Below are 25,431 nucleotides of genomic sequence, written 5' to 3'. Positions count from 1 at the left end.
TCGTATCACCGCTAAGCCTCGCCTCAAGGTCACCTCGCAGGGCGGGAGGGGGAACCAGAAATACGTCACGCGGAGAGACTTCCCGACATTCATACTTAAGCGTCGCGTTTTCACGCGCTTGAAAATTTTCACTTTTCATTTAATCGCGAAAAATAGATATTGTCATTTAAAAATCTAAAAGCGTGAAATACGTACTCCAGGAGTAATAATCTTTCGATTTAGGCAATAAAAAAATAATAGGAAACCACCATATTTAAATATACATTGAATTTTTTTTAAATTAGGATTTCAAATGAATGTGAACATTCATGAGAGAGCATCATGATTTTTTTCAGATTCGACTCATATAACTTTTTTTTGTGATTGTGGCCTTTTCAACGGCTGTAATTTAAGTAAAACCCGATAATCTATCAAAGGTTACAAGACTTAAATATATCTAAAGTATTGGGAAAAAATCTATATGTATTAAATAAATTAAATAGGTGAAAAATTTTAAAATCTGAAATGTTGCAAATTCCGGAAAATAGCCTTGGCAGTCTTTGTACATCCCACAAGAAATGTGCTAGCAATAAAAAGGTTCAGGAGTCCATCGTAAGATTGATCATAGATCTCAAAATATGAGCTTAATAGGCTAAAGACAATATAAAATATGCAATGAATTAAAAAAAAATTAGGATGGCAAATGAGTGTTAACATTCATGAGAGAGAATCAGCATTTTCGCAAATATCAAAGTGAACTCTACCACAGAAATCATAGGCAGGAATCTGGGAGAGAAACATTCTTCAAGAAGTGCCTCCATAGGGAGCTGCGACCTGTAAATAAGCAGATAAAATGGGAATCAGAACACATGCAATACTTATCCAATAATGCAATAGCGGCTACACATGTATGCGGCAATAATGCCAGGGATGGCTTCATCAGATAGACTTTGATTTCACGGCAAGTTACGCAAAAATTTCAATCGAAATCTAAATTTTTCACAATATTTTCAGACGTTGACTATTCAGATCAACTACACTAGTCTGCATTACGTTGGTTGGTTGGTAGCGCATATACCCAAGTAGCAAAAGAATATTGAAAAATGATTTTTAAATTATTTCAAGTAATTATAAATATCAAAATATCGTAAGATGGCTGAATTCATGACGTTTTTCAAGATTTTCAAATAATTTAAAAAAAATGTATTACGTGTTGCTCTTTTTGAGTCTTGTACCATTCGATCTCATTTTGTTGATAGTATATATATATAGGGATATGTAGGAAGTAATGGCTTATTTTTTGCATAAAATGTCCCTTTTTTAATTTCTCAGAAAAATAATTATGTGAATATTTCTTTAAAACAATTTCAAAATTATTTTACGCACATTTTAAAATAATTTTGAAATCATTTTCAACATAATTTTTAAATCATTTTAACATGATTTTGAAATAATTAGCTAATTATTTTGGAATCATTTTAAAACACTCATATAAATTTTCATTGGTATAATCTTAGTCATACTAATGTGACAAAATAAACCAGTATAAAAATTATCATTCCTTTGAAGTGAATATGAGATAACTACAAGTAGCTGTACATAAAACAAGTAACACAGATGATTTTGGAGGCATCTTCTACCAAAAATGAATCCCTTTTTTCAAAAGTGGTTTGAATTTTGCAGTTTTCAGGACTTCTTGAAATCCACAAGTGTATTTTTTTTGCAGTTTTCCATAAGATTTCTAGAAATTTAAAATAATGAATAAGATAAGGGATTGTTGGTTGGTTGGTAGGGCATAGAGGAAGCAGAGGAACCCAAGGTGCAGCCACCTCCCCCTGGTGGGCTCTCTGGGTCACTTGGCTAGTGTAATGGGTGCGGCCCGCCACCACGAAAGTCGCGGGTCACACGCTTTGATTAGGGTAGTTTCCTTCGTCAAAGAAAACGAAAGGCAGTGATTGCGATTCGTTATCCACCATTAGTGTATTCATAATATACAAATTATTTCGTTTTAAAAATACCGGTTCAGACGAATGGCAAGGGTCAATTTTATCCTCATTTGAAAAAGGCCAGATTGGCGCCCATGCAATGCCACTCCACGTGACGTCACAGAGACCTAGTTTCTATACAAGTACATAGGAGTTTTACATTGTCTGAGGTTACCAATGCATGCATGAGGCACAGAGCTCAGGGAAACATCTCTTAATAATCACCTATTAAAACTGCCTAAAGTCGGAAAGTTTCCTTCGTTTGATACAGTATTAATAATCCTTATTTAAGTCAAGCACTACATACCTGCTAGCAGCCTGCATCATAGCGGCGCTCAAAGCCTAGCTTTAGTTTCGTTCCCGCACAAAATTAAAATCACCATGGAGTTTAGTTTCAACCCGGGAGGAAACTTTACTCCCAGGAATAAAACTAAATTAATCGAAACTTTGTTTATGTATAAACATATAAAACCATATTTTCATGCCACTATTTGCCACACAATAAACTTATCTAGGGAAGGTAAAAGTGAATGACGAATCTTGGTGATGCAACATAAGTTCCCTAATCAATGATCATACTTGCTCCGTACTTATCTCTATCTTGGACAGACCGCTTTCAAAGTAATTCAACCCTTAAACACGTTGCGTACGGATTGCGAGAATACACGTCATTTTTTTTTCCTGAACGTTCCAGACGGATGATGAAGATTCTCGTCATTTAGGCACGTCAACCTAAACAATTTTAAAGCGTACAATATGTATTCGTTAGTACGTTTTCAGTTGTTGTTCGTTATTCATAATGAATTGATGCATCATAACGTTTGATTGCATAAAGTTATATTCTAAACATTAGCTTTTTAACCATGTTTAAACCAAAGGCATTACGTCCTAATAGGCACACATTTCCAATCTCGGCATTCCTAGGAATTTAAATACCCCAGTACGTAACATGTTAACGTCAGGTGTGCCATATTCGGCACATACAAGGGTTGTACCATATGTAAGGTTCCCTGATTATTTACAAATAGAAAAATTTGTTAATTACTATTAATTTTCACATCGTTAAAAAGCTCACACTTTTGGCTATTTTTCAATGTAGTCTCCATTTTTTTTACACGCTTTTGAAGACTGTGCTCCAGCTTTTGTATCCCCAAGTTGAAGAAGTCTCCCGCCAACCCGTTGAGAAAGCGTGTGACCTCTGCTCAGACTTCATTGTCGCTCTTGAAGCGTTTGCCACCAGAGTGTTTTGTTTTGGGGGTGTAATGGAACACCCACATTTCATCTCCCGTGACGTTTGACTCCAGCAACTTCTCCTTGTTGCCTCCCCCTCACATTGTTGAAGAAATTTGCGAAGATGGTCAAGGCTTTACTCCTTGTATCCGTCAGTCAGCATCCGAGGGACCCAGCGAGCACACATCTTGCGATAACCCAACGTTTCTGTTAAAGTTATTTCAATTGTGCCGTTGGAAGCTTCAGGAATGTGTTCAACAAGTTCACGGACAGCGACCCTCCGATCTTTGAGCAGCTCAACGTTGATCTTCTGGACAATCGCATCCGAATACGGCATTATTCCACTCCATTCTTCATTGTGAACTTCTGTGCGGCCCTCAGGAAAAGCCCTGCACCATTCGCAGACGTGCTGAATGGACATGCACTCTTCACCATAAACTTCTGTCAGTTGCTGATGAATCTCCACGGGCGGTATCATCCTTGCGTGGAGAAATCGGATTACTGCTCGATCCTCACACTTGGCGGGAACCGGGATCATCACTTTCATTGTTGACATTTGTAAGCCAATAATCAGCGACACAGTGAATAGCGGACTGGCGGACTCCAGAGTAGGGGAACCACTGCACATGGCACAGTTGTGGGATTAGCCTAACTTCTTCTCTCAACATTGTAGCTCATTGGGAACCTTACTTTTGGTACAACCCTTGTACCTCCAGAATCATTTTGCCTCAGTAGTCAAGTAAGTTTTTTCACTACTCCCCATTGTGACGTTTTTGGCACGTTCTTATCTGCCAGCAGTGATGAGTTTTGACACCATTTATAGCCAGTCCATTTCATGTAGGATGTACGAAGACTGCCAAGGCTATTTTCCGGAATTTGCAACATTTCAGATTTTTAAATTTGATCCATTTATCACACCTATATTAAACAGTCTAATGAATTGACATCGTATTTTATTTTATTATTATTTTTTAAATATATATTTTTATTTAACTAAATTTATTACAACAATGGGACTTAGCAACCAAACATTAAATAAATCAATATTCAGCCCTGATGATGAGTGCCGAGACGGTACTTGAAACGTTGGCCGTTATAAAAACATTAACCCAGTGGGAATCCCGAGAGAAGTTTACCCACATTATTCGCCGGGAAAGCATAAAATCATATTTCATACTTCATTATGTTGTCGTATTTATGTAAATGAGAGTAATATGTAGCTATATGAAGAATGATCGTAGGCTTTCCCGGCGTATTGAATTGTGGAAGGCTACACGGGATTTGGGCCACAGCGTTTATGGGAAGCCGACGCACACGGACCTATACCTAAACGGACTAAGCCATCATCACCCTTCACAGAAAGCGGCGATCTTGTCAACCCTACTACATCGTGCCAAATCCATTTCCGACGTGGAGAGCCTTCCCAATGAGCTTCGTCATCTTAAGAAGACATTCCTGCAGAACGGTTATAGCGGCAAAGAAATATCTAAGGCCCTAAAAAGGACCTTTACATCACAAGACGTAATGACGGGGGAAGAACGCCAGAAGCTGATTGCCAGGCATTCCGTTCATATCCACCGTCTCAGGAAAAATCGCCAGAATTCTCAAGAGGCATGGAATTGAAGCCTATTTTCGCCCGCCGCCTAAACTTCGAGGCCAACTTGTGACAGCCAAGGACCCTTGTGGACTCCAGTCTCCGGGCATCTACCAGATACCATGCACATGCGGCCTGGTGTGCGTGGGAGAGACAGGGAGGACCATAGAAACGAGGTTGAAAGAACACCAAAGACATTTCAGACTCGGGCAGCCTGAAAAATCGGCCGTGGCCGAACACAGCATTTCCTCCGACCACGCCATCTGTTGGGAGAAGACCAAGGTCCTTTGTCGCATAGAGAAATTTTGGGAAAGACTGACAAGGGAGGCCATTGAAATTCGTCTTAACACCACCATTAATCGTGACACTGGCTACATTCTGAGCGCCTCATGGAAACCAGTGCTGAGGAGCATCCGTGAAGAACGAGGAAAGAGGCGGGAAGCTCTCGACCAATCACAGAACACCTGCCCTGGTTGATACCGCCGTCTTCCATATATAAGGAGGACGATTTTCAAGACTCGACATGCCCATTCACTTACACTGGAAAGGTTACACTGGTCCCTATACACTTGTTGAGTCAAAATTCCCTTTTTACGCACTTGCGTAAATTCACCACAGCCGGAGAGGTGGTTTATATACGCACCGGAGGTTGGACGAATCAGGGGTATATAAGCCCGCTTAAATTGAGGATCGTCGTCGTCGACTCGACATGCCATGAAGACGATGGACAACTCGACCATCGAAACGTCGGCCGAGATGGAGTTGGAGAACCTGACCCGGTGGAAATCCCGTGTAGCCTTCCACAATGTAGCTATATGGATAAGTTCTAACATTTATACATGGCATTACCAGATGTTTTTTACTATGCTGGCATTTCAAAAAATGTATCCCGTTTCTTTTTATGGGAAAAGGAGGAGGGATGTAGTTCAAAATGCGATTGTTCCACCAGAGGATACCAATGGTACTCATGATGGTGAAAGCTCGATCAATCAAGATTTGGAATCAGAGTCACCTGATGACTCCACGAGTGCTTCAGAAAGTTTTTCAAAAGTGTGCAAAATTCAATGCACACACCTGTTTGAGCAAGAATTCCAGTGGTTTCATTAAATTTCATGAAAAATAACTCGGTTTACTTCTATATATACCAAACACCCATTGCAAGGCTTCCCCATTCATTTTTATGTTTTGCTGAAATAATGACAGCACATAGGGCACCCATTTTATAGTAACTGTTTGATTTTGATATGTAACTCTCTCCAAATTTATTTCACTAAACAACCTTAATTCATCAGACACGTTATTATGGGTACATTGTTGTTTGCTGTTTGGAAAAAATTAACTTTTTCCTCGTAGCATATACGTATTCTTCTTATGCTGCCTGCTGATGTTTGATTGTATTTCCACATTGAACATTGAGATAGGTGTATTTTGGAAGGCAACATTTGAGCAGGGATGATCCAATGTTTTACTAGTAAGACTGAATTTTGTAAATAGGCAGTTAGTATTAGCATTTACTGTATTTCTCCGAATATAGTCCCCCCCCATCCTAATTTTGAGGCTTCAGCAATCCCTTCGAGACTCAATCCCTCCGAGACTCAATCCCTCCGAGACTCAATCCCTCCGAGACTTAATCCCTCCGAGACGCGAGTCCAAATCTCGCGAAGCGCTCGAGTCTGTCGCGCCAGCTAGATTCCGCGCGACGCAGATTCTCGCGTGTAGTGAAGTTCTCCTCAATTTACAGTGAATTTATCAACGGTGTCGGCCTCTTTATGCCATGCGTGAACTTTCATTACCCTCCGCCACCACCTCTCCAATTGTAAGGTGAAACGTCGGAGTGAAACCTGTCTCCCCTCTTCTGCCTTCACCTCCCCTCTCACGCCTGCTTCGAGCGCGGTGGCTATGCTGTAAGCCAGCCGGCTAGCTCTCTCTGCTCCAGACCTCGGACAAGGAAGGAACCCCTAGTGCCTGGCATTTTCCCAACTTCAAGAGTACATTTACCTCAGGCAATTTAGCATTATATGTATTGTGTACCTATAGCTTACTTTGCATATTAAATGTATTTATACTGTTGGAAATCAACCCAATTGTTTTGTTATTTTTCACTCCTAACCGCCTATTTCTCGTCAATTCATTTCTCGCGACGTGTGTGCGTTACAAGTTTCGGGAAAAGTTAAAAAAATGTGTTTGAATATTGTCCACTAAACCCTTTACTTTTACCACAGGCATTTTTGGAAAAAAAGGGAGGACTATATTCAGACATATCCGGTGTTTATATCTAACAATCGTACGGCAAGCTGCCTATTTTCCAGTGGAGCCTAACTGTGACGGGAATGCACAATGTACCGAATTAGGCACATGCCTGAATTTTTAATCTACTTTGAGAAAAAATTTAAAAAATGAGTGGGTGCGCCTTCTATGAACTCAAACTTAATTGAAATTTGGAAGGAAAAAATTTTTTCCAAAGGTAAAAAGAATAGGGTGGTTTCCTATTATTTTTTTATTGCTTTAATCGAAAGATAATTACTCCTGGAGTACGTATTTCACGCTTTTAGATTTTTAAATGACAACATCTATTTTTCGCGATTAAATGAAAAGTGAAAATTTTCAAGCGTGCGAAAACGCGACGCTTAAGTATGAATGCCGGGAAATATCTCCGTACGTCGTATTTCTGGTTCCCCCTCCCGCCCGGTGAGGTGACCTTGAGGCGAGGCTTAGCGCTGATACGTCGCAGGATGCTAGCGGATAGCTGAGTACCTTGCTGGATGGTAGCTCTTGGCTTAAAAAAGGTTTATTAATACCTTATCAAACGAAGAAAACTTTCCGAACTTAGCCAGTTTTAATAGGTGATTATTAAGACATGTTTCCCTGAGCTCTGTGCCTCATGCATGCATTGGTAATCTCAGACGATGTATAACTCCTATCTTCTCATATAGAAACTAGGTCCCTGTGACGTCACGTGGAGTGGCTTCGCATGGGCACCAATCTGGCCCTTTTCAAATGAGGATAAAAATGGACCATTGCCATTCGTCTAAACCGGTATTTCTAAAATGAAATAATTTGTATATTATGAATACACTAATGGTGGGCAACGAATCACAATCAATGCCTTTAGTTTTCTTTGATGAAGGAAACTACCCTATTGTTTATCCCGTCAGGTTTCGAAATAAATATTTGTTCATTTCTCAAGAAAAATAAACTAAGAATTGAATTATTTGTCTTTTGAGCAGCGTTTACAATTTTTAAACGAAATTCTACGATAAATATTAATTTATATAAAAAAAGAATTGCTGTCCAGAAAGGGTTAAAGAATTTAAAATTCAAAAACGTTTGGTACGACTTATTGTAGGTGCTCACCATGATGCACCCTGTCTTCCGATATTTAAGAAACTGTGTATATTGCCTATACCTTGTGCGTATATTTATGTTGTATCTGTGTATATAAAGAATAATTTCTGTCAGTTTGTGACTAATGACAGCTACCATAGTCACTTTACAAGGGCATGTAAAGATCTTCACAAACATTACATTAGAACTTGTAACACTGCCCATGGACCAACTCAATGGGTTTAGAGATATTTAACAGGTTACCACACGAGATTAAGCTTGAAAAAAAGACATCAATTTTCTAGGAAAAACTGAAAACGTTTCTGAAGGTTCACCTGTTTTACTCCATAAAAGAATTTTTGTTGTCCAAACATTGACATGCCCTCTGCTTATATTATGTATGTATGTTTAATAATTTAGCATTGTATTTTCTTCTTTATTTCCTCTACAATTATGACATGTCTTATATTTGTACATTTGCAACAAATCCTTGGACAAATAAAAAATTATTATTATTATTGTTATTAAAGACAATACGGTTCTACTTTCGGCTCGATATGAGAGTATTCGTATTGATAATTAATGTAAAGACATGACCTGGCAGACGAAACTGATTGTTTACTTACCTTGAGTCGTAGCCCCAACAATACGCCCGAAAATTATCGGACGTCTTTCCATATTTTCACTGTTAGGTCTCATTACGCAACCAGAGTGGAAAACTACCGCTGTGCCATCAGGACTAGCATCATCTCAGAGAACGTGATGATGGAATCACCCCCCACCACTTATGTAGGGTCGACTGAGGAATGCATGTATGGGCCTCTTGTTATGTAGGGATGGTTACGTAGGGTCACTAAGAATACGAGCCTGAGCCTTGATAAGCTGGCGTTTACTGTACCTCAAGCTATGAAAAGACAATGCATCAAAATAAAAAGACAAAATCAACCTCATTGGCTTGTGAATTATTAAAAAGCATCCTTACCTATGCCTGAGCCAGCAATTTTGGGATCACATGGTCTTCATACAGCTTCAGGAGTAGCGGCACTTGCTCACGGAGGAGAGGTATTCCTGCTGTCGAACCTTTGAATGCAATCATTGATGGAACAATGGGAATAAATTCAATCATCCTCTCCCTCTCAGTCATTGCTACTACAATGTTTATATCTAATTCACCACAACTCATTCTCTTAACCTCTGCTTCTTGAAATGCTGCATTGAACTTTTCTCGGTAGTAGATATCATTGCTCTTGTACGGCATCCCTTTATTTTTGAATATCATATACAAAACCATCTGCGTCAGCGTTCTAGCAAAAATTGAAGCTACATTTTCAACCTTACGACTCTCATCTATCTTTCCTCCCAAGTAAACTTTTGATGTTGGAAAGTCAGCAAACGATGACCAATCTTGAGTACTCAACTCACGCCCATTATAAGTGTCATAATTACTCCATGATTTGTGTTTGAACTCTGGCCTTATCCTACTGATATGACTGTCATCACAGTCTACAATAGCTTTGAAATGTGGTTTCCTAGCAAGAAACAGAAGAAGGCTGGCAGTAAAATTGCCCTGGTCGTAGAGGTATTCATAAATGCGTCGGAAGGATAAAACCTTATCTTCGATTCCCTCAAAGACATCAGTTTTGGCCATCATGGCCTCAATGCACTCCATTCGCTGATTGTTTATTGGGGGAGGTGGATTTGCGGCGGCCCCCGTCGGAAGTAAAGCCTCCACATGTTCGTTCAGAGATGTCAGCTTCTCTGAGGACAATGTGACGGCTCTTTCTAAGCACTCTAAAAGGGTATTGTGCCCCCTGACTGCCATCTTCAACTCGTCCACCTGTGTCTTCAATGACGTAATCTCCTCTTTAAGGCTGTCGACAGATCCTTTGAGAGCTGTCAAGGCTGAAGCATCCTCCGTGGGGTGTGTATGGATGGCGGTAGGGGAAGACCCATCAACAAGTGACATGGGATGAGACTCAGGAGATAGATGGTCCTCCCTAAGCTGACTCTGCGTTCCTAGACACCAAAGGGACAAAAAAAACAGCATTAAAACATTCACTAAACCAAGTACACATAAACTCAAACAACCAAATACACCAGACTCCCTATTATCGCAGTTCCGTATGCTCGTGAAAATCTTGAATACAGTGAATAATTATAATAATAATAATTCTTATATTTTGTAATAATTAATGCGAGGATTTTCAGATTTTATAATGTTAAATACTCAGGCGTATAATATCCGACTTGTTACATTCCTTCGTTTCCAATTACGTACCTCTATATATTCTATTTGTTTATCCATTTACCAATATGTCATAAATAACTATATACTGGTTGTAGTTTCACCTTTATGAGTATTATTTAGCATTAAACCACATCATGAAAAAGATGGCATATATAGGCTCACCTAGCAAAGGATGGCAAAATGATATTTGGTACCTAGCGCATACTGTCACCCATTGCATCCACTTCACATATACAGGGTGTCCCATTTATCATGACCACCCAAAATAACTTTTTGTCCAGATGCAAATTCAAAAATGTGTCAAGCAAATGTTCATTAGCCGTCAGGGGGACATTGATCAGCACGATTGCCTTGCTTGTAGCTTTGTTATTTACAAAGACATGAACCACGGTATGTCTTTTTTAAATGGCACCCTATATTTTTTATTCGTCAATTCATTTCCTCTCCGAAAGACTTATTCAAAAATGTAGCACAGTGGACCATTAACATAAACACAATGTAATGAAAAATGACTCACTCTCTAGCGCTTAGTGCAGGTACGCGGGTATTGGAACTACTCCACTTGCTGACGTTGACAGTGAACAAATGAAAACATGATAGAATGCACACCGGTCATAAAAAAACTCATCCACAGTAAGTGGATGAGTTTATTATGTTTTCATAACGCTGAGTTTATGTTATTGGTCCACTGTGCAACTGGCTTGTTGCCTCCTGATCAAAAGCGGCACTTTGTGTTGCTGATTGCCGCGACTTGAGTGTTTGGTGAAAAATTGCATGGCACTGCTTTCTCACCCACCCTACTCCCAATATATCTCACCTCGTGATTTCTTTGGATGTAAATTGGAGACGAAAGGGATGTGTTTTTGGTCATACTACGGAAGTGAAAAGAAAATCAAAGTCGCTGAAAGGCATCGGAAATGACGAGTACCAAAGGTGTTTCGCGTAGTGGAAAAACGTTTTAACTAGGGATGGGTCGAATAGCAGATTTCTCGAATTCGAATATCAAATTCGAATATCAAATCATTGCTCGAATATTCGAATACCTTGAATTTCGAATACCTTGAATACTAAACGATGAATGCAGGAATGTTCGACTAGGTCGCCTATGCAGCAGGAAACCCAAGATTTTGGCGAGTAATTGTGATTTCCTTTAAAGGATTCAAACAGGAATTTAGCTGATTGATGGAATATTTTATTTTTATGTAAACAATAGGGGAGTTTCCTTCATTAAAGAAAACGAAAGGCATTGATTGTGATTCGATACCCACCATTAGTGTATTAATAATATACAAATTATTTCGTTTTAGAAATACCGGTTTATACGAATGGCAATGGTCAATTTTATCCTCATTTGAAAAAGGCCATATTGGCACCCATGCGATGCCACTCCACCTGACGTCACAGGGACCTAGTTTCTATATGAGTAGATAAGAGTTTTACACTGTCTGATATTAGCAATGCATGCATGAGGCACAGAGCTCAGGGAAACATGGTCTTAATAATCACCTATTATCACTGCCTAAGGTTGGAAAGTTTTCTTCGTTTGATGAGGTATCAATAATCCTTATTTAAGCCAGCTAGCATGGTACTCAGCTACCTGCTAGCATCCTGCGTCGTATCAGTGCTCAGAACCTCGCCCCAAGATCACCTCACTCGCGGCAACGGGAAGCAGAACAACGTCACGCAGAGTTTTTCCCGGCATTCATACTTACCCGTCGCGTTTTCGCTCGCTTGAAATTTTTCACTTTTCATTTAATCGTCAAAAATAGATATCGTCTAATAAAAATCTAAAAGCGTGAAATACGTACTCCAGGAGTAATAATCTTTCGATCTAGACAATAAAAAAATAATAGGAAACAACCCTATTTGAGCATTACGCCAAAATGCTAAGCCTCCGTCATATTTCTTTGTCTTTCTGGCATTTATTTTCCTGCGTAAAATGCTTAAATAAACTCAGAAATATGTCGTGTTTGGTCTTATTCTTTTTTAAATTATGCGCACATTACTAATATTTCAATCCAATAAAAGTGTAATATCAATTGCCGAAAGTCATTGTTAGACAACTTTTGGGCTAGTAGATGACTCATGCAGCAGTTGACCTCCAGAAATGGGGAACTTCGAAGCAGGTAAGCAAAAAAAGGCCAGTGGGTGAGTAGAGGGGGGAGGGCGTGAGGCACGTTTTTATTGTTCTCGTGTAACTTGATATTTTTTTCGACGCTTCGGTCTTCGTAATACGATCTCTGCGCGAGCTGGGACATTTTGTTTGATTTCGGAGAAGAGGAAATCGTCGAAGGGGGTGGGGCGAATGCTGAATGGAGGGGGATTGCAGATCGTGGGAAATGCGCCAAAGTCACTATCCCATGGCCCTGAGTTTCTCCCTATGGTAGTTTCATCTCCTGGGGAAGATTCAAAAGTGCCTGTTGTTATTAGCCACAAAGTGCACATGGTAAACACCTCGTCTCATTTTTATCAAAAGATGGATGCAGGAGAATGGTCAGTGGGGGAGAAAGAGTGAAGGGTGAAACGCGATTCTATTATTTTCTGGTAACTTGATATTTTTTCAAAGCTAAGGTCTTCGTAATACGATCCCTGCATGAGCTGGGACCTTTTGTTTGATTTCGGAGAAGAGGAAATCGTCAGATTGGGTGGGGTGAATGCTGAATGGAGGGGGATAGCGGATCGTGGGAAATGCGCCAATGTTGCTTTTCCACGGCATTGAGGTTCTCCTAATGGGGGACACCTGGGATTTTCGGATTTTTTTCACCCGATCAATTTCAGTTCTCCACGTCGAACTCTTTTCACTGCTCTAACCGCTCTAACCCTTGAATTTGATGTAGTTCATGAGCTTGCCTAAAACGGCGCTGCATGCACTAAACGACTAGAGTTCTCTTAATTTTTCCGAGTCAACTACCAATGACGTGCGAGCGACAGTGTATGACGCGAAATTCAAAGTATTCGAGGTATTCGAGACGGTATCTTTGGCATAACTATTCGAGATCTCGAATATCGAATACTTTCTAGTATTCGAGGTATTCGAGTATTCGCGGATACTATTCGCATATCTCTAGTTTTAACCAATGTATCAGTTAGGGATGGTCAGATCAGATACCTCGGATCCAAATATCCACGGATATTGCCCTTCATCGGATACATCGGATCCAAAGTTGCGGAAGACATCATATCTGGATCCGAAATTTTAAATAATAGCTTCAGTGAATGCAATCCAATTTCCATAAGGGTGGAAAGAGTTCCGATTCTATCTTCAAATGTGCCGTCGCATGCGATTCTTGTCCTACTCATGAACCGTTTTGTTTGAAAGCTCTCGCAGAGATTACGTAGGAGAATTTCAGCCGTGAAAAATAAAAAAGGCAAAATACGACTGGCACAGAGTGTGACTCTTCCCAAGAGATTGAATAATCATCAGGGGAATCTCAGCAACACGGATTTGAAAATGAATATGGATTTGAAAATATCTGATCCGAAAGATCCGGCTCCGAAAATCTAGGATCCGACCCAAATCCGGATCCGAAAAAAATCCTGGATCTGTCCATCCCTAGCAGGGGTACAGCCAGGAATTAAGGCTAGGGGGGGTTTCAGGCACAACTAATACATACTGAGGTGCTTAGGGTATTGCATACCCGCCAGGGAAAGCAGGAGGTGCGAAGGCCTCCCGCCGGAAAAAAAATTAAATAAATGGTTCAAAATGGTGATTTTTACGGCCTTTTTAGGGATATTTTATTAATCCTCACACCTTCTACGAGTAATATTAATCCAATTAAGTAAAATAGGAAGAATGATGAAAATCAAATGGATCGACCGAGTTAGTAACGAGGAAGTGCTAAGAAGGGTAGGAGAAAAGAGAAGCCTCATGAAAACCTTAATAAGAAGACGGAACAACCTTATAGGCCACATCTTGAGACATGATGGCCTGATGAAGACAATCGTTGAGGGACAAGTGGAAGGCAAGAATGGAAAAGGAAGACCCCGAACAAAATATGTGGAACAAGTAAAGAGAGATGTGAAAGAGAAGAAATACGTAGGAGTGAAAAGATTAGCTGATAGGAGAATAGAGTGGAGAGCTGCGTCAAACCAATCCTAGGATTGTTGACCAGTGATGATGATGATGATAAGTAAAATAGATTTAACTTAAAAATTTCTGTGGGCTCTGGGGGGGTTTTCATCCCCCAAAACCCCCCCCCCCCCCCCTCGCTGTGCCAGTGATCCCTATTATAGTCTAAATGGAGAGTATTTCAAAGGTGGCTAACATTTGTAAGACAAAAAATTAAATTTTTGGATTTTTCAAAAATTGTAGGGGAAAGTGGGGCAAAACCGACCAGATAACCTTTTTTCATTCAAAACTTGGTCATTCTGTAGCTGATATTCTTTTAAATGTGGTTAATAGTAACATTTATACATATAGGGTGTAGAACATTTGTTCGCGCAATCCGGCTCAAAGGACCATGTTGGGTATTTCCCCCCCTCCCCCGCGGCGAGTGTCGTCGCCCTCGGGATTTCCCAAGGCCCAGCGAAGTCCCTTTCGGCCCCCTTTCTCTTGGTCTCCGCCAAGGTGACTCGACTCACACCCTTTTGGAGTGAGAGAGTGCCGTTACTTGAGGGTCAGTAACCCTCATATCCTAGCATCCATGCCTATGCCGACGGCGTGGGTTTTTGTCAGTGTTTAACCAAAGCCGGGAGCGTGTGGACGCGGAGTTTCGGCGTGCGCTTATTCGCGAGTTGCACGCGAAATAAACCAAATTCGATTGAAGGTGTCCTCGCCTTTCATTTTCATCATAACCCGGGGCACACGTCCCCGCGCGCATTTCTTCTGTGCCACCTTCGGGCCGGATTGCGCCAACAATAATAATGTAAATACATTTTATTATAGTGATTACATATATTTATGATTTTTTTTTCAAACATTGACAAAATGACGATTTCGCCCCGTAGGTGGGGCAAAACAGACACCCATTGAATTTGCATTTACAAAACATTTATTGTACAATTTTGAAAGATATATTTTACAAATACTCTTTTAACACGTGTGTGTGGTATTTCTCAACATGGAATAGTAAATTAACAATATGTGAGGTTGGATACGAACTTACGTACATAAATCGCAAATGACATTGTCATCTTCTTCATTACAATTTGAACACGCCTCGTGAGCCCATCTTTTGCAGTTCAAACATTGTATCCAATCCACTTTATTCTTGGAACTGGAATACAACTAAATGCAAAATTTGCAAGCCTCCTCGTCTCCTCCTTCGTTACAATCATCCCTATCTTTAAGAGTATCCAATCTCTGTCTGTCCTGCCCCACTCTCCCCGGTGACGTTTTTGCCCCTCGACACACAACATCAGAAATATGGCAATACAAGCGTATCCATAATCAACTACTCGGCTACACGGGCTTAAAACACAACTAAAAACACTAAATTATCATATCAACTTACCGTTGGTAAATCAGATCGGCATAATAGCTGTCAGATCCAAAACAAAGGTAATAAAAATCCTTATGAAAACTGTAAAACATTTTGAAAATTTACAGAAACTAAACGGCGGCCACTACGCAAACGGAAACAGGCTCTATCTGCTGGTATTGGCGGCCACTTCAACTAATTTATAATGTTGCTGCTTGAAAGCAAAAACTACTGGGTGATTTTAAAGGGGTCAGTTTGAACCTCCCACTCGGTTTTTCCCCACTCTCCCCTATCCGTATATTTTTGGGTCCCCCCTTGTATCACAGATGAAATCCAGTCACTTGTACTCACCTGCACTTTTTTTTGCCTCACCCCAGCTAACAAGCAGCTCCAATAACCTGAGGACCTCGCGACGGTCGCTGCGGTCAGGGTGCTTGGATGCCATCTCTTTGGCATACTCTAGCGCAGTCATCTGAAGAGAAAAGATTTTCATTAAATCACCGTAGTGAGTGTCACGTGATGGAAATCCTTCACAGTCGGAGTTGAAGGCATTAAAACTTTGCTGTTTAACCCTTTCACTGCTGTGAACATACCTAGTACGTTCGCACGGCAGACTGCTGTGGACGTACTTTTTCTTTCTCCATGCACTTTCACAAAAGCACTTCGAAGGGTCCCTAATCCAGGGCCCTTTCCTGGACCAGCTCACCCACGCAGGACCGTCTCATCAACCCTACCAGGGGGGCCTACCTCCCGAAAAGTGACTGCTCTGACTGCATTTTGAAAATCAATCCGATCATCAAAAAATGATTGTTTTCATTGCACTCCTGCGGATAAAGCAATCAAGTACGTCTTTTAACCGTGTTTCTGCGATAAAAAATAACGATTTTGTTAACTTTGCAACAAAACGTGGCTGCGGACCACCGGAAAATGGCCATTATATCAAAGTTAACAAAATCATTATTTTTCATCGCAGAAACACGGTTCAAAGATGTACTTGATTGCTTGATTGGCAGGAGTGCGATGAAAACAATCATTTTTTGACGATTGGATTGATTGATTGATTTTCAAATCGCAGTCAGAGCGGTCACTTTTTGACCCCCGCTGGTAGGGTCGAAGAAGAGAGGGCTTCTGTGTGGGTTAGCTCGTCGAGGAAAGGGTCCCGGATTAGTTACCCTTTAGAGGGTGTACCATGCCCATTATTGAAGTACCTGCTCCATGGGCCCAAGAAACACATTTCAACCTTTTCGCCGCATGTGAGGAGAAGGTTTTCGGAGATTGAACAGCAGCGACAGGGTTAATTCTTCCCGACCATGTTTCGTTACAGAGCAGCATTATCTGCATCTGCATGTGCATAATACCCTGCAAGCCACCTAAAAGGTGTGTGGCAAAAATTTACATGTAGGAAACTTTTCTGTGAAACCATCAAATAAAAAGTCCAGCCAGGATAAATAATAAATATTAAGAAATGATACATGCAAGAAAAGAAAGGATGGGCTATGGGTATAAGTTTTTACATGATACAATGAAGTATGGAAAAGACAGAGCAATACTCCACAAATTAAATTTTTATGTTCCACAATAGGGTGATTTCCGATTATTATTTTAAATTGTTCAACGATTTTTTTTTATTTCTCTTTGGTCGTTATAACTTGGTCCTTTCATTGTTCAACAATTCTTTTTTGATGCTATAATAAATTGTTATTTCTGTATTGTAAGGTGGCTCACCGTCATTTCCATCCCAATCATCAGCGTATTTTACTCGTGGGCGAACCCCAACACCCATCTGGGATTTCAAAATTTTCCAATGTTTTTAAATTTCTTGCAAATAACCACTTCCTTGGGACGTAGGCATCAGGGGAAGGGAGGACCCATTGAACGGGCTGGTTACAATATATACGTTTCCTAGCTATCCCTCTTTAATGACGGTCGCGGGTGTGCGATGTCTTTGTTTAGGGACCCAACACTGCGGGGCTTAGGCTTTACCCTCAAAATCCAGGAGCAGTTACCGGGACCCCTCGTCTTATATCACCCCTCTTTGTGGTAAGGGACTGCGGTCAAAAAATTGTGCATTCAGTCAGTTTTCGAAATAAATATTTGTTCCTTACTCAAAAATAAAAACTAAGAATTGAATTATTTGTCTTCTGAGCAGCGTAGCGTCTTCGGGCGCTTGAAAATTTTCACTTTTCATTTAATCGCGAAAAATAGATGTTGTCATTTAAAAATCTAAAAGCATGAAATACGTACTCCAGGAGTAATAATCTTTTGATTAAAGCAATAAAAAAATAATAGGAAACCACCCTATTGGGGCAGCCGCTTAATTGGGGCAATGTGCACAAGTCCCTATATGTCCCAATTTACCGGAATCTACTGTATTTGTGATGATGACGTTACCTTGCTCTCATCCTTGAGGTAAATGTCTGCACCCAATCGTAGAAGTCCTTCCACCCAATCTACTTTCCCCAGTCTGGTTGCCACGTGCAGAAGGGAGCGCTGATTTAAAATCCGTGTGTCTATGGGCCATGCATCTGTAATTAGGCCTTGGTACTCCGTAAATGTTCCCGTAAACAATCCCTGCAACAGTCTCTCTTCCTAACACTCCTCTGGGATGATGGGAACATCTTCACCAGTTGCCATTGGAACTTCCCTTCTGATTAAAAACAGAAATAATTGTTTTAACACCAAACCATGGGCATAACCATTATCAAAATTGGTCATGGTCATTCAAGTTGTAACATTTTAGCACAGAAAAGGTTAACGAAAACAAAATTTGAAGAATATTACGACAGAGCTTTATTAGTTTGTGAAATTATTTGCTTGAAAAAATAAATATTTTTATTTTAGTTACATGCCTTATATTAGTATAATTTTTCTTCAAAAGAAATTTATTTCAAACTGTCGTTTTGAACTTAATGGTTAATGAAACCAAAATTTGAAGAAATTTATGACAGAGCTTTGTTAATTTATAAAATTATTTGCTTGAAAAAATAAAGACTTTCATTTTAGTTCCATGCCTTAAATTAACATCATTTCCCTTCAGAAGAAAATTTGTACAAAACTTTCGTTTTGCACTAAATTTATTTCTGCTTCTAGGGGGAGGGGGGGGGGGGCACCATGCAACGAACCCATCTTCGTCCATTTTTTATGCTCGCCATTGGATTTCTAAAAGTAGTACTTGTAAGTATTCTTAGAAATACAGTGAAACCTCGATATAACGACACCCCACGGTGCACTATTAAACACTCGATATAGCGAATTGTCGCTTTACCGGAGGTGGAGCAAATAATAGCCAATATACCTGTTGCGAACAGATATACAGGAACAGGAGTGTTGCTGCGACAGATAAACATCTATCCGATAAACGTAAGCATAAATCCAGGCGAAAGGCGATGTTTTTTTGCATCACTAAATTTCCTTACTCAAATAACGACTAACTATTCAAACAATTTATAAGCGCCGCACTGAATAAAAATCATGCAAAGCATTGTTTCGTCATCATTATATTTATCGAACGACAGTTTACCACATAAATTTGAGACTGAGCACTCCATTAACTTCATTTCTAACAGATCGCTAGCAATTACAGAGGTTAAGGAGTCTTGATGAAAGTCTTCCGGCGGTGAAACCCTCGCTATGGCGAGAGCCAACACCGAAAGGGTCTCGTAAAAACGAATTTTTTAATACGCTTATTATAGGGCCAATTGACGGTGCATCGGCTATCTCTCGTAATAGCGGGGGTGTCGCTATAGCCCGTACTCGCTTTAACGAGGTTCCACTGTAGTTTGAAAATTTGGAAGTGCATACTTCCTGGAAAAGGTTTTAGGCCGTTTTCCAATTCGCAATTATTCACCCTCCGTGCACTTTTCGATCGTCAACTTACGGATGTGACGACAGCAAGGGTGGATCCAATCGGCGAGGGCGCAAGGGAACGAAGGGTAAGTGAGCAAGGGAGCGCGGATGCTCCCTCACTACCTTCCCCTCGTAGGAAGTGGACGTCAAAATGGCGGGAATGGAAAACTCGGAAATCTTGAACTGGAGTTGTAAGTAATTTTGTGTTTATTATGTGCAGAGAGAGCATCCAATCGGTGCCAGAAAAGTCAAAATACTATGCAGTCTAAATTAAAAACGTAAACAAACCGAGTAGCAGGGTGAAATGGATTCTTAAAACAACTACTAGATGTCTTAACACTAACCTGCGCTTCAAATTTCGTTACTTTCAATAGTTCGCCTTATTTATGTTCACAATTTATGGCGCCAGTAGAGCATTAGTAAGGGAGCAGGGTGCAAGGGAGAAAGGGAACGAGGGAATAAGAGTGTATACTACGTGGATTGGAAAACAGCCTTAAAGTTAAAACATTTTCTCATTGTTGAATATCATTTTTGAAAGGGGATTTTAAATGATGCTTAATCATACCCATCCCATCACACTATCCAGTAGCGGATACCGAACAAACTCAAGGGGGGACTTTAAAGGAATCTTGAGCTACTTTCACTTTTGTCGTAATCAAAAATAATTAAGTCACACACAATGTTTAACAAAGTTTTATTTAAACTGATAACATGCATGTACAAGACAATGCCATCATATGGTATGAAAAAGTTATTATTGTGGTTCTGCAATGTTAGGCAATGCAGATAGGCCCACATTTGTAACCGCCATCCGCCACTGACTCTATCTCAATTAGAATAGCTAATAGAATGATTTGAAAAATTTCCCTTCAAGCTTATCTTGACCATTTTAATGTAAAATGGTTGGTATGTGGGTGTACTTGAAAATTTGAGCCGAGTCATTTGTACTGGTCTTGAGCGCTTCAACGTCTTACTAATGTTGAGTCATGTCGTTTCGGTTATGGAGATGTTGAGGCCAGTAAAATCAGAAATCTGCAACAGGAGGTGCTATCATGAAACTCATTCAAGATCCAAAAAATTCGTTGATATAACTTTTAATAAAAATTCCCAAGGTTCTTAAATCTTACAACTTTGGCAAGAAAGTATGTAATATGTTTATTATGAATACAATTATGGTGGGTAACGAATCGCAATCAATGCCTTTCGTTTTCATTGATGATGGAAACTACCCTATATTGTTTTAACTTGAAGCTTTCATCATTAATTACATTTAAAAAATTATTTTTATGCTCTTGGGAAAGTATAGTTTGCCTAATTCCAGAACAATTGTGATTACAAGGCTATGAAACTGCAAGGAGTTTCCAGATTATGGGTGTTCAACTGTAGGTATTAATAATGTTATATAAAAATTCATTCTTTCTGATTAATCGGAAATTTTTTTCTAGCATCCAAATTCACTACATTTGAGAATACTAGTTAACAATTATCCTAAATTATTTTCTCAGCTTCTATTCATAAAAATAAAGAAAAAATGGGCCAAAAATTCAGACTTGGTAAATTAGCTGGCCTCAGTGACGGCGGGCTTGAGTCCTACTCACCTGCCAAGCTGAATGATTGGTAACCAGGCCATGGATGTCAGCAGGGGCGGGTCGAGGATTTCTTTCTGGAGGGGGCACAAGCAAGGCCGTATCCAGGATTTTGTTCTGGGAGGGGCACAAGGATACCTCATAATACAAAAAGAATGCAATGATAATGGGACCGTATTTAAAATCTTACAAATTTTTGATGGTCTGGATCCGCCTATGGATGTCAGTTATCATCTTTTGTCTTTATGTTCTATCCCACTGATGCAAAGGCCAATTAGTGCTGCTTTCGGGGTTAGGAAAATAAATACTGTACACAAATTGTGTTAAGTCAAATTTGTGTACAATACAAAGTGTTTTATACAATTTGTACACGGGAAATCCTGTGTACGTTGCACACAGAATTTAAATTGAGGGGTGAACAACATTCCGCCTCCCTCAAAAACAACCGGAAAGGTAGTAGGGACTCTCTCTGGATACATTTTAAAATAAATACAAATACTTTAGGAATAAGGGTCGATACTTAATTAAATACCATCGTGAACTTCTTTTGCTTGGCGCCCTACAATAATTGAGCAGGTAGAAAAAAAACCCATAGAGGTTTGAACTTCTATAGAGAAGCCTCACGAAATACGAGTTATTATTGTTGTGTTATCTAAAGGTTCATTTGTTACGTTATGTATCAAAAGTTCATTTGGAAGACTTTTTAGTTGTTCAACAATATGCACAGTGTTACGATCGTCTTTCTGAAGGTGATTGCCTCTGGGGTCACCAATACATATTATTAATACAGGACAGGCACATTTGAAAACAGTTAAGTGAAATTAACACAGCCATTTCAACCGCTATACTTTGCCATAGAAGATTGGCTCATCTTATGAAGAAAAACAAAGTTGCGAAAAATTGTATCGCCACGTTCACAATTACCGAATATTTTCTCTCGGGTGTTCCAAAAGAAACTCACAACTTTCAAAACAATAATAAAAAACGGCAACGCGACCGTTGGAAATATAAACCAAGGTGCCACAAGCATGAGAAGATCGATAAATTAGTCTCTTACTCTAATACCCACAAGCTTCACCAGTCAAATTTAAATAGCTTACCCTTCCTAGCTTTCAACGTGACCGTGAATAAAATAAATATTCTGATATCCGTGAACCTGACCCAAGTCCCAACTCAAGTCCCCAACTCGACAACTACCCTGAACAACAACATCAACTTTGGCAACACCGGCCCATCGTTTTCGCTTGATGAAGCTCATCTGTTTCTCTTTCACTACGCATGGCACTGTCGTGCTTGTCGTGCACCCTCTCATCAATATTTGTAATGGCTGCTTGAGGCAGTCGATGTTATTTTGATAACGGAATATATCTCCTTTATCGCTTGTTGTTGGATACATTTTGAACATGAATACATCACATACGCTGACATCCATTCCATGGCGTTATCTGCTGTCGCATCGGACTTATCTCCCGAGGAAAACGAGAAATAGTTTACTGTTCCTTTCACGCTATTGTACGTGATATCTGGCAATTTGTTTGTTCATCAAAATATTTGGAATGGAAAAAGAGGATTTCAGAGTCTATCCTTATTGCAGGTATGTGCGATGATCGCGTCAGAAGATTGATTCATACGTTGCGGCGGTCTAGGGGTTTGGAATATGGTACTGATGCCGGGACGACACCACCACTGACAAAAACTCATGCTCAGGATTTGGTTTTAAAGCTCACGGATGAAGAAAGATCATCACTTTTGGCCGCTCTCCAAGAATACGAATCCGAGAAAGTGCGAATGGAATATCAAGGTATGAGGAAATTCTATACAATTTTGAGAAAATGTTTTGCTAATGCTATTTTCATCTCTTTTGTGACAGAGAATATGAAAGAAACACATCCCTGCGATACTTTATCTTTGTGTGTGTGTATGTGTTCAAAGAATTTGTGTTGTATTTAATACTTCTGATATTTATTAGTATATGCCATATTTGAAACTCAACGTTAAAACGAGAGAATTAAAATGTAGGATGGAAATGATTAATTTTTTGGTAATGAGTAGAACACAATTTTTCTTTCTTTGAATTCATACGAAGGTGTTGTGTGTGTGTGGGAACGGTAGTCACAGAGGCGGGCAAAATTTCTAACGAGGAAGGAAATTTCTACGATTTTCCGTGTATCCTACCTTATGCCAGTGTGAACGGAAATAACTAATGATGTTTAGGTTGAAAACTCGCCATTTTTAAGTCATAGAAACTTTCAGCCGAGAACTCCAATTGGCCGCATGTTTGTCCTATTGCCAGATGCTCTGAACAACTGATGTCAGTGGGAGAGTCAGGAATTTTATTCGGAAGGGTAAAAAACCAGGGTGGAAAATTGTTGAAAAATGGGTTACTGCCGATAGGGTTTTAAACTTATTTCAACACTTGTCATTTTCAAAATAACTTCATTTGCCAAAGGAAACTTGGCAACTGTATAGTTTTATCGAATCCCCGATTTTCGTCGGATATTCACCAACATTAGTGTATGCACTGAATTGTTGAGGCCTTTACTTTGTAGAATTCCATTTTATGGTTGGAAGGAAATTACTTAGCTTTTCTACAAAAACACACACTTTATTGCCGACTAGCTTCGGTTATACTGTACCATTTTCAAGACTAGTCTAAAACTGTCGTAAAAACACACACTTTATTGCCGACTAGTTTCGGTTACACTGTACCATTTTCAAGACTAGTCTAAAACTGTCGTAAAAACGAAAGAAGACTAGTCTTGAAAATGGTACAGTGTAACCGAAACTAGTCTGCAATAAAGTGTGTGTTTTTTAGAAAAGCTAAGTAATTTCCTTCCAACCATAACATTAGTATACATAACTTATTTCACATGCTAAACAATCCTAGGGGAGGGCGAAAGCGCTTCGAGTACAAATAAAAATTTACTAATACGGTACTTATCTTGGTGTTGGATGGGTAATTTTTATGCAGCAGCAGCCATCATAGTCGAGAAAAGACGATCGAAAACAATGCCAGATTTTGGCGAGGTCCGTTGGGTTTGGGTGTAGATGGGGCATGATGTGTCTTGTAAAGGATGCTAATTTTCCCTTCTAAATTTTGTAAAATCCGAGCGAATGAATGGCTTATTCCTAGTGTACGGTCGTAGGACCTGGGGGGTGGGTTGGGTAGCGCACTTATCTTCTTTATTATTCTTATTTATGTGTAAACTGACTCCGACAGACGGCGTATGACGGCATTAGCGAAATTATGTGGTTGGGTGGGTTGCAGGGTTGATTGATTTAAATCACTTGATTTTTATTTTAAAAAATCAGGTGATTTAAATCATAATGTGATCTATATGTTTGATTTTTAAAGAGTCAAGAAAAGTAAGCTGTAAGCGTATAATTTTGATTTTTATTTCTTAATTAATACAATGAATCGACAGTTATCAGCACAATGGTGGCTCTTAAATAGAAATGATACTGTAGGAATGCATGTAACATGAAAATGTAAAAAAATGGCTTTGGTTAGAATACTAGTGTATCCGTTGAAAATAAATTGTTTTCTGATTTAACTTCTAAGCGTAGGCACCATACAAAGTTGCAATTACAGAATTTTTCTAAACTTCATATGCTTTAGAAACGCATAATATTGCACATTTGATACTTCCAATGGCAATGTTATATTATGCTGGTGTAATTTTTAATTTGATACCATTGGCATTTCCATAGTTCTCTCCCCTGATTGACTAAATGTTGTATTAAGTTTAGAGTATGTTGCCTCTTGTTGTTTCTGCAAACGACCATTCTCCAATATATGCTGCCCAAATAGTTAGTTTTGCAAATAACTGAATTTTTGATGAGTGGAGAATCATAAAAATCTCATTTAAATCAATAAAATACGATTTAAATCAATAAAATCCAATTTAAATCAAAAAAATCAACAAAAATGTTTTTTTTGAAAAAAATCATGATTTTTTATCAACCCTGTTGTGTAGACTGACTCAGACGGACGGCATATAACGGCATTAGCGAAATTATGTGGTTGGGTGGGTTGAGACATGGTTTTCGTATTAAAGTCATTAATTCGTCCCTCGAAATTATATCAAATCCCTCCTGATCACCCGAATTGATACAAACTAATTTGTTCACTCTAGCAACAGTTTGTTTTCGATCGTCTTTTCTCATCTATGATGGCTCCTGCAATGTATAAGGTACCCATCCGACACCAAGATAAGTA

At 39.4% G+C, this 25,431-nt stretch overlaps 3 protein-coding genes across 5 annotated transcripts in view; 2 read left to right on the top strand and 1 right to left on the bottom strand.

The window, feature by feature from the left end:
• Positions 1–366: 366 nt before the first annotated feature.
• On the bottom strand, positions 367–22,421 carry LOC124172722. 3 transcript variants are annotated; one of them, XM_046552194.1, is made up of 6 exons: positions 22,313–22,421; positions 21,225–21,350; positions 18,172–18,427; positions 16,132–16,252; positions 9,095–10,128; positions 367–813 (listed from the first exon to the last, which is right to left on the bottom strand). In XM_046552194.1, the coding sequence occupies exons 4-5, from the start codon at positions 16,250–16,252 to the stop codon at positions 9,095–9,097; spliced, it is 1,155 nt and encodes a 384-aa protein (XP_046408150.1). In that variant the 5' UTR covers positions 18,172–18,427; positions 21,225–21,350; positions 22,313–22,421; the 3' UTR covers positions 367–813. The 3 variants fall into 3 exon arrangements, with proteins under 3 accessions (XP_046408150.1, XP_046408148.1, XP_046408149.1); XM_046552192.1 differs by having other exon boundaries at positions 21,225–21,329; XM_046552193.1 differs by lacking the exon at positions 21,225–21,350.
• LOC124172750 lies at positions 2,914–5,265 on the top strand. Its single transcript, XM_046552236.1, has 2 exons — positions 2,914–2,926; positions 4,781–5,265. Exons 1-2 carry the CDS (start codon positions 2,914–2,916, stop codon positions 5,263–5,265), a joined length of 498 nt encoding a protein of 165 aa, XP_046408192.1.
• Positions 22,422–22,507: 86 nt separating the features above from the next.
• The window catches only part of LOC124172723, an 81,385-nt gene continuing 78,461 nt past the window's right edge, over positions 22,508–25,431 (top strand). The window contains exons 1-2 of the mRNA XM_046552195.1: positions 22,508–22,724; positions 22,807–23,013. Of these exons, the coding sequence (XP_046408151.1) occupies positions 22,616–22,724; positions 22,807–23,013 (316 nt within the window). The 5' untranslated portion in view covers positions 22,508–22,615. The remainder of the gene's footprint in view (positions 22,725–22,806; positions 23,014–25,431) is intronic.

Source organism: Ischnura elegans, assembly GCF_921293095.1.
Source record: "Ischnura elegans chromosome 13 unlocalized genomic scaffold, ioIscEleg1.1 SUPER_13_unloc_2, whole genome shotgun sequence".
Lineage (NCBI taxonomy): Eukaryota > Metazoa > Arthropoda > Insecta > Odonata > Coenagrionidae > Ischnura > Ischnura elegans.
Note: the sequence above shows the minus strand (reverse complement) of the source record. Positions and strands in the feature narration are given on the sequence as shown.

Excerpts from the sequence above, each read along its gene's own strand:
- LOC124172722 (XM_046552194.1), bottom strand. The coding sequence starts at position 16,252 with ATGACTGCGCTAGAGTATGCCAAAGAGATGGCATCCAAGCACCCTGAC. Across the intron at positions 10,129-16,131 it reads TGAGGCAAAAAAAAGTGCAG|GAACGCAGAGTCAGCTTAGG; the intron begins GTGAGTACAAGT and ends TTTGGTGTCTAG.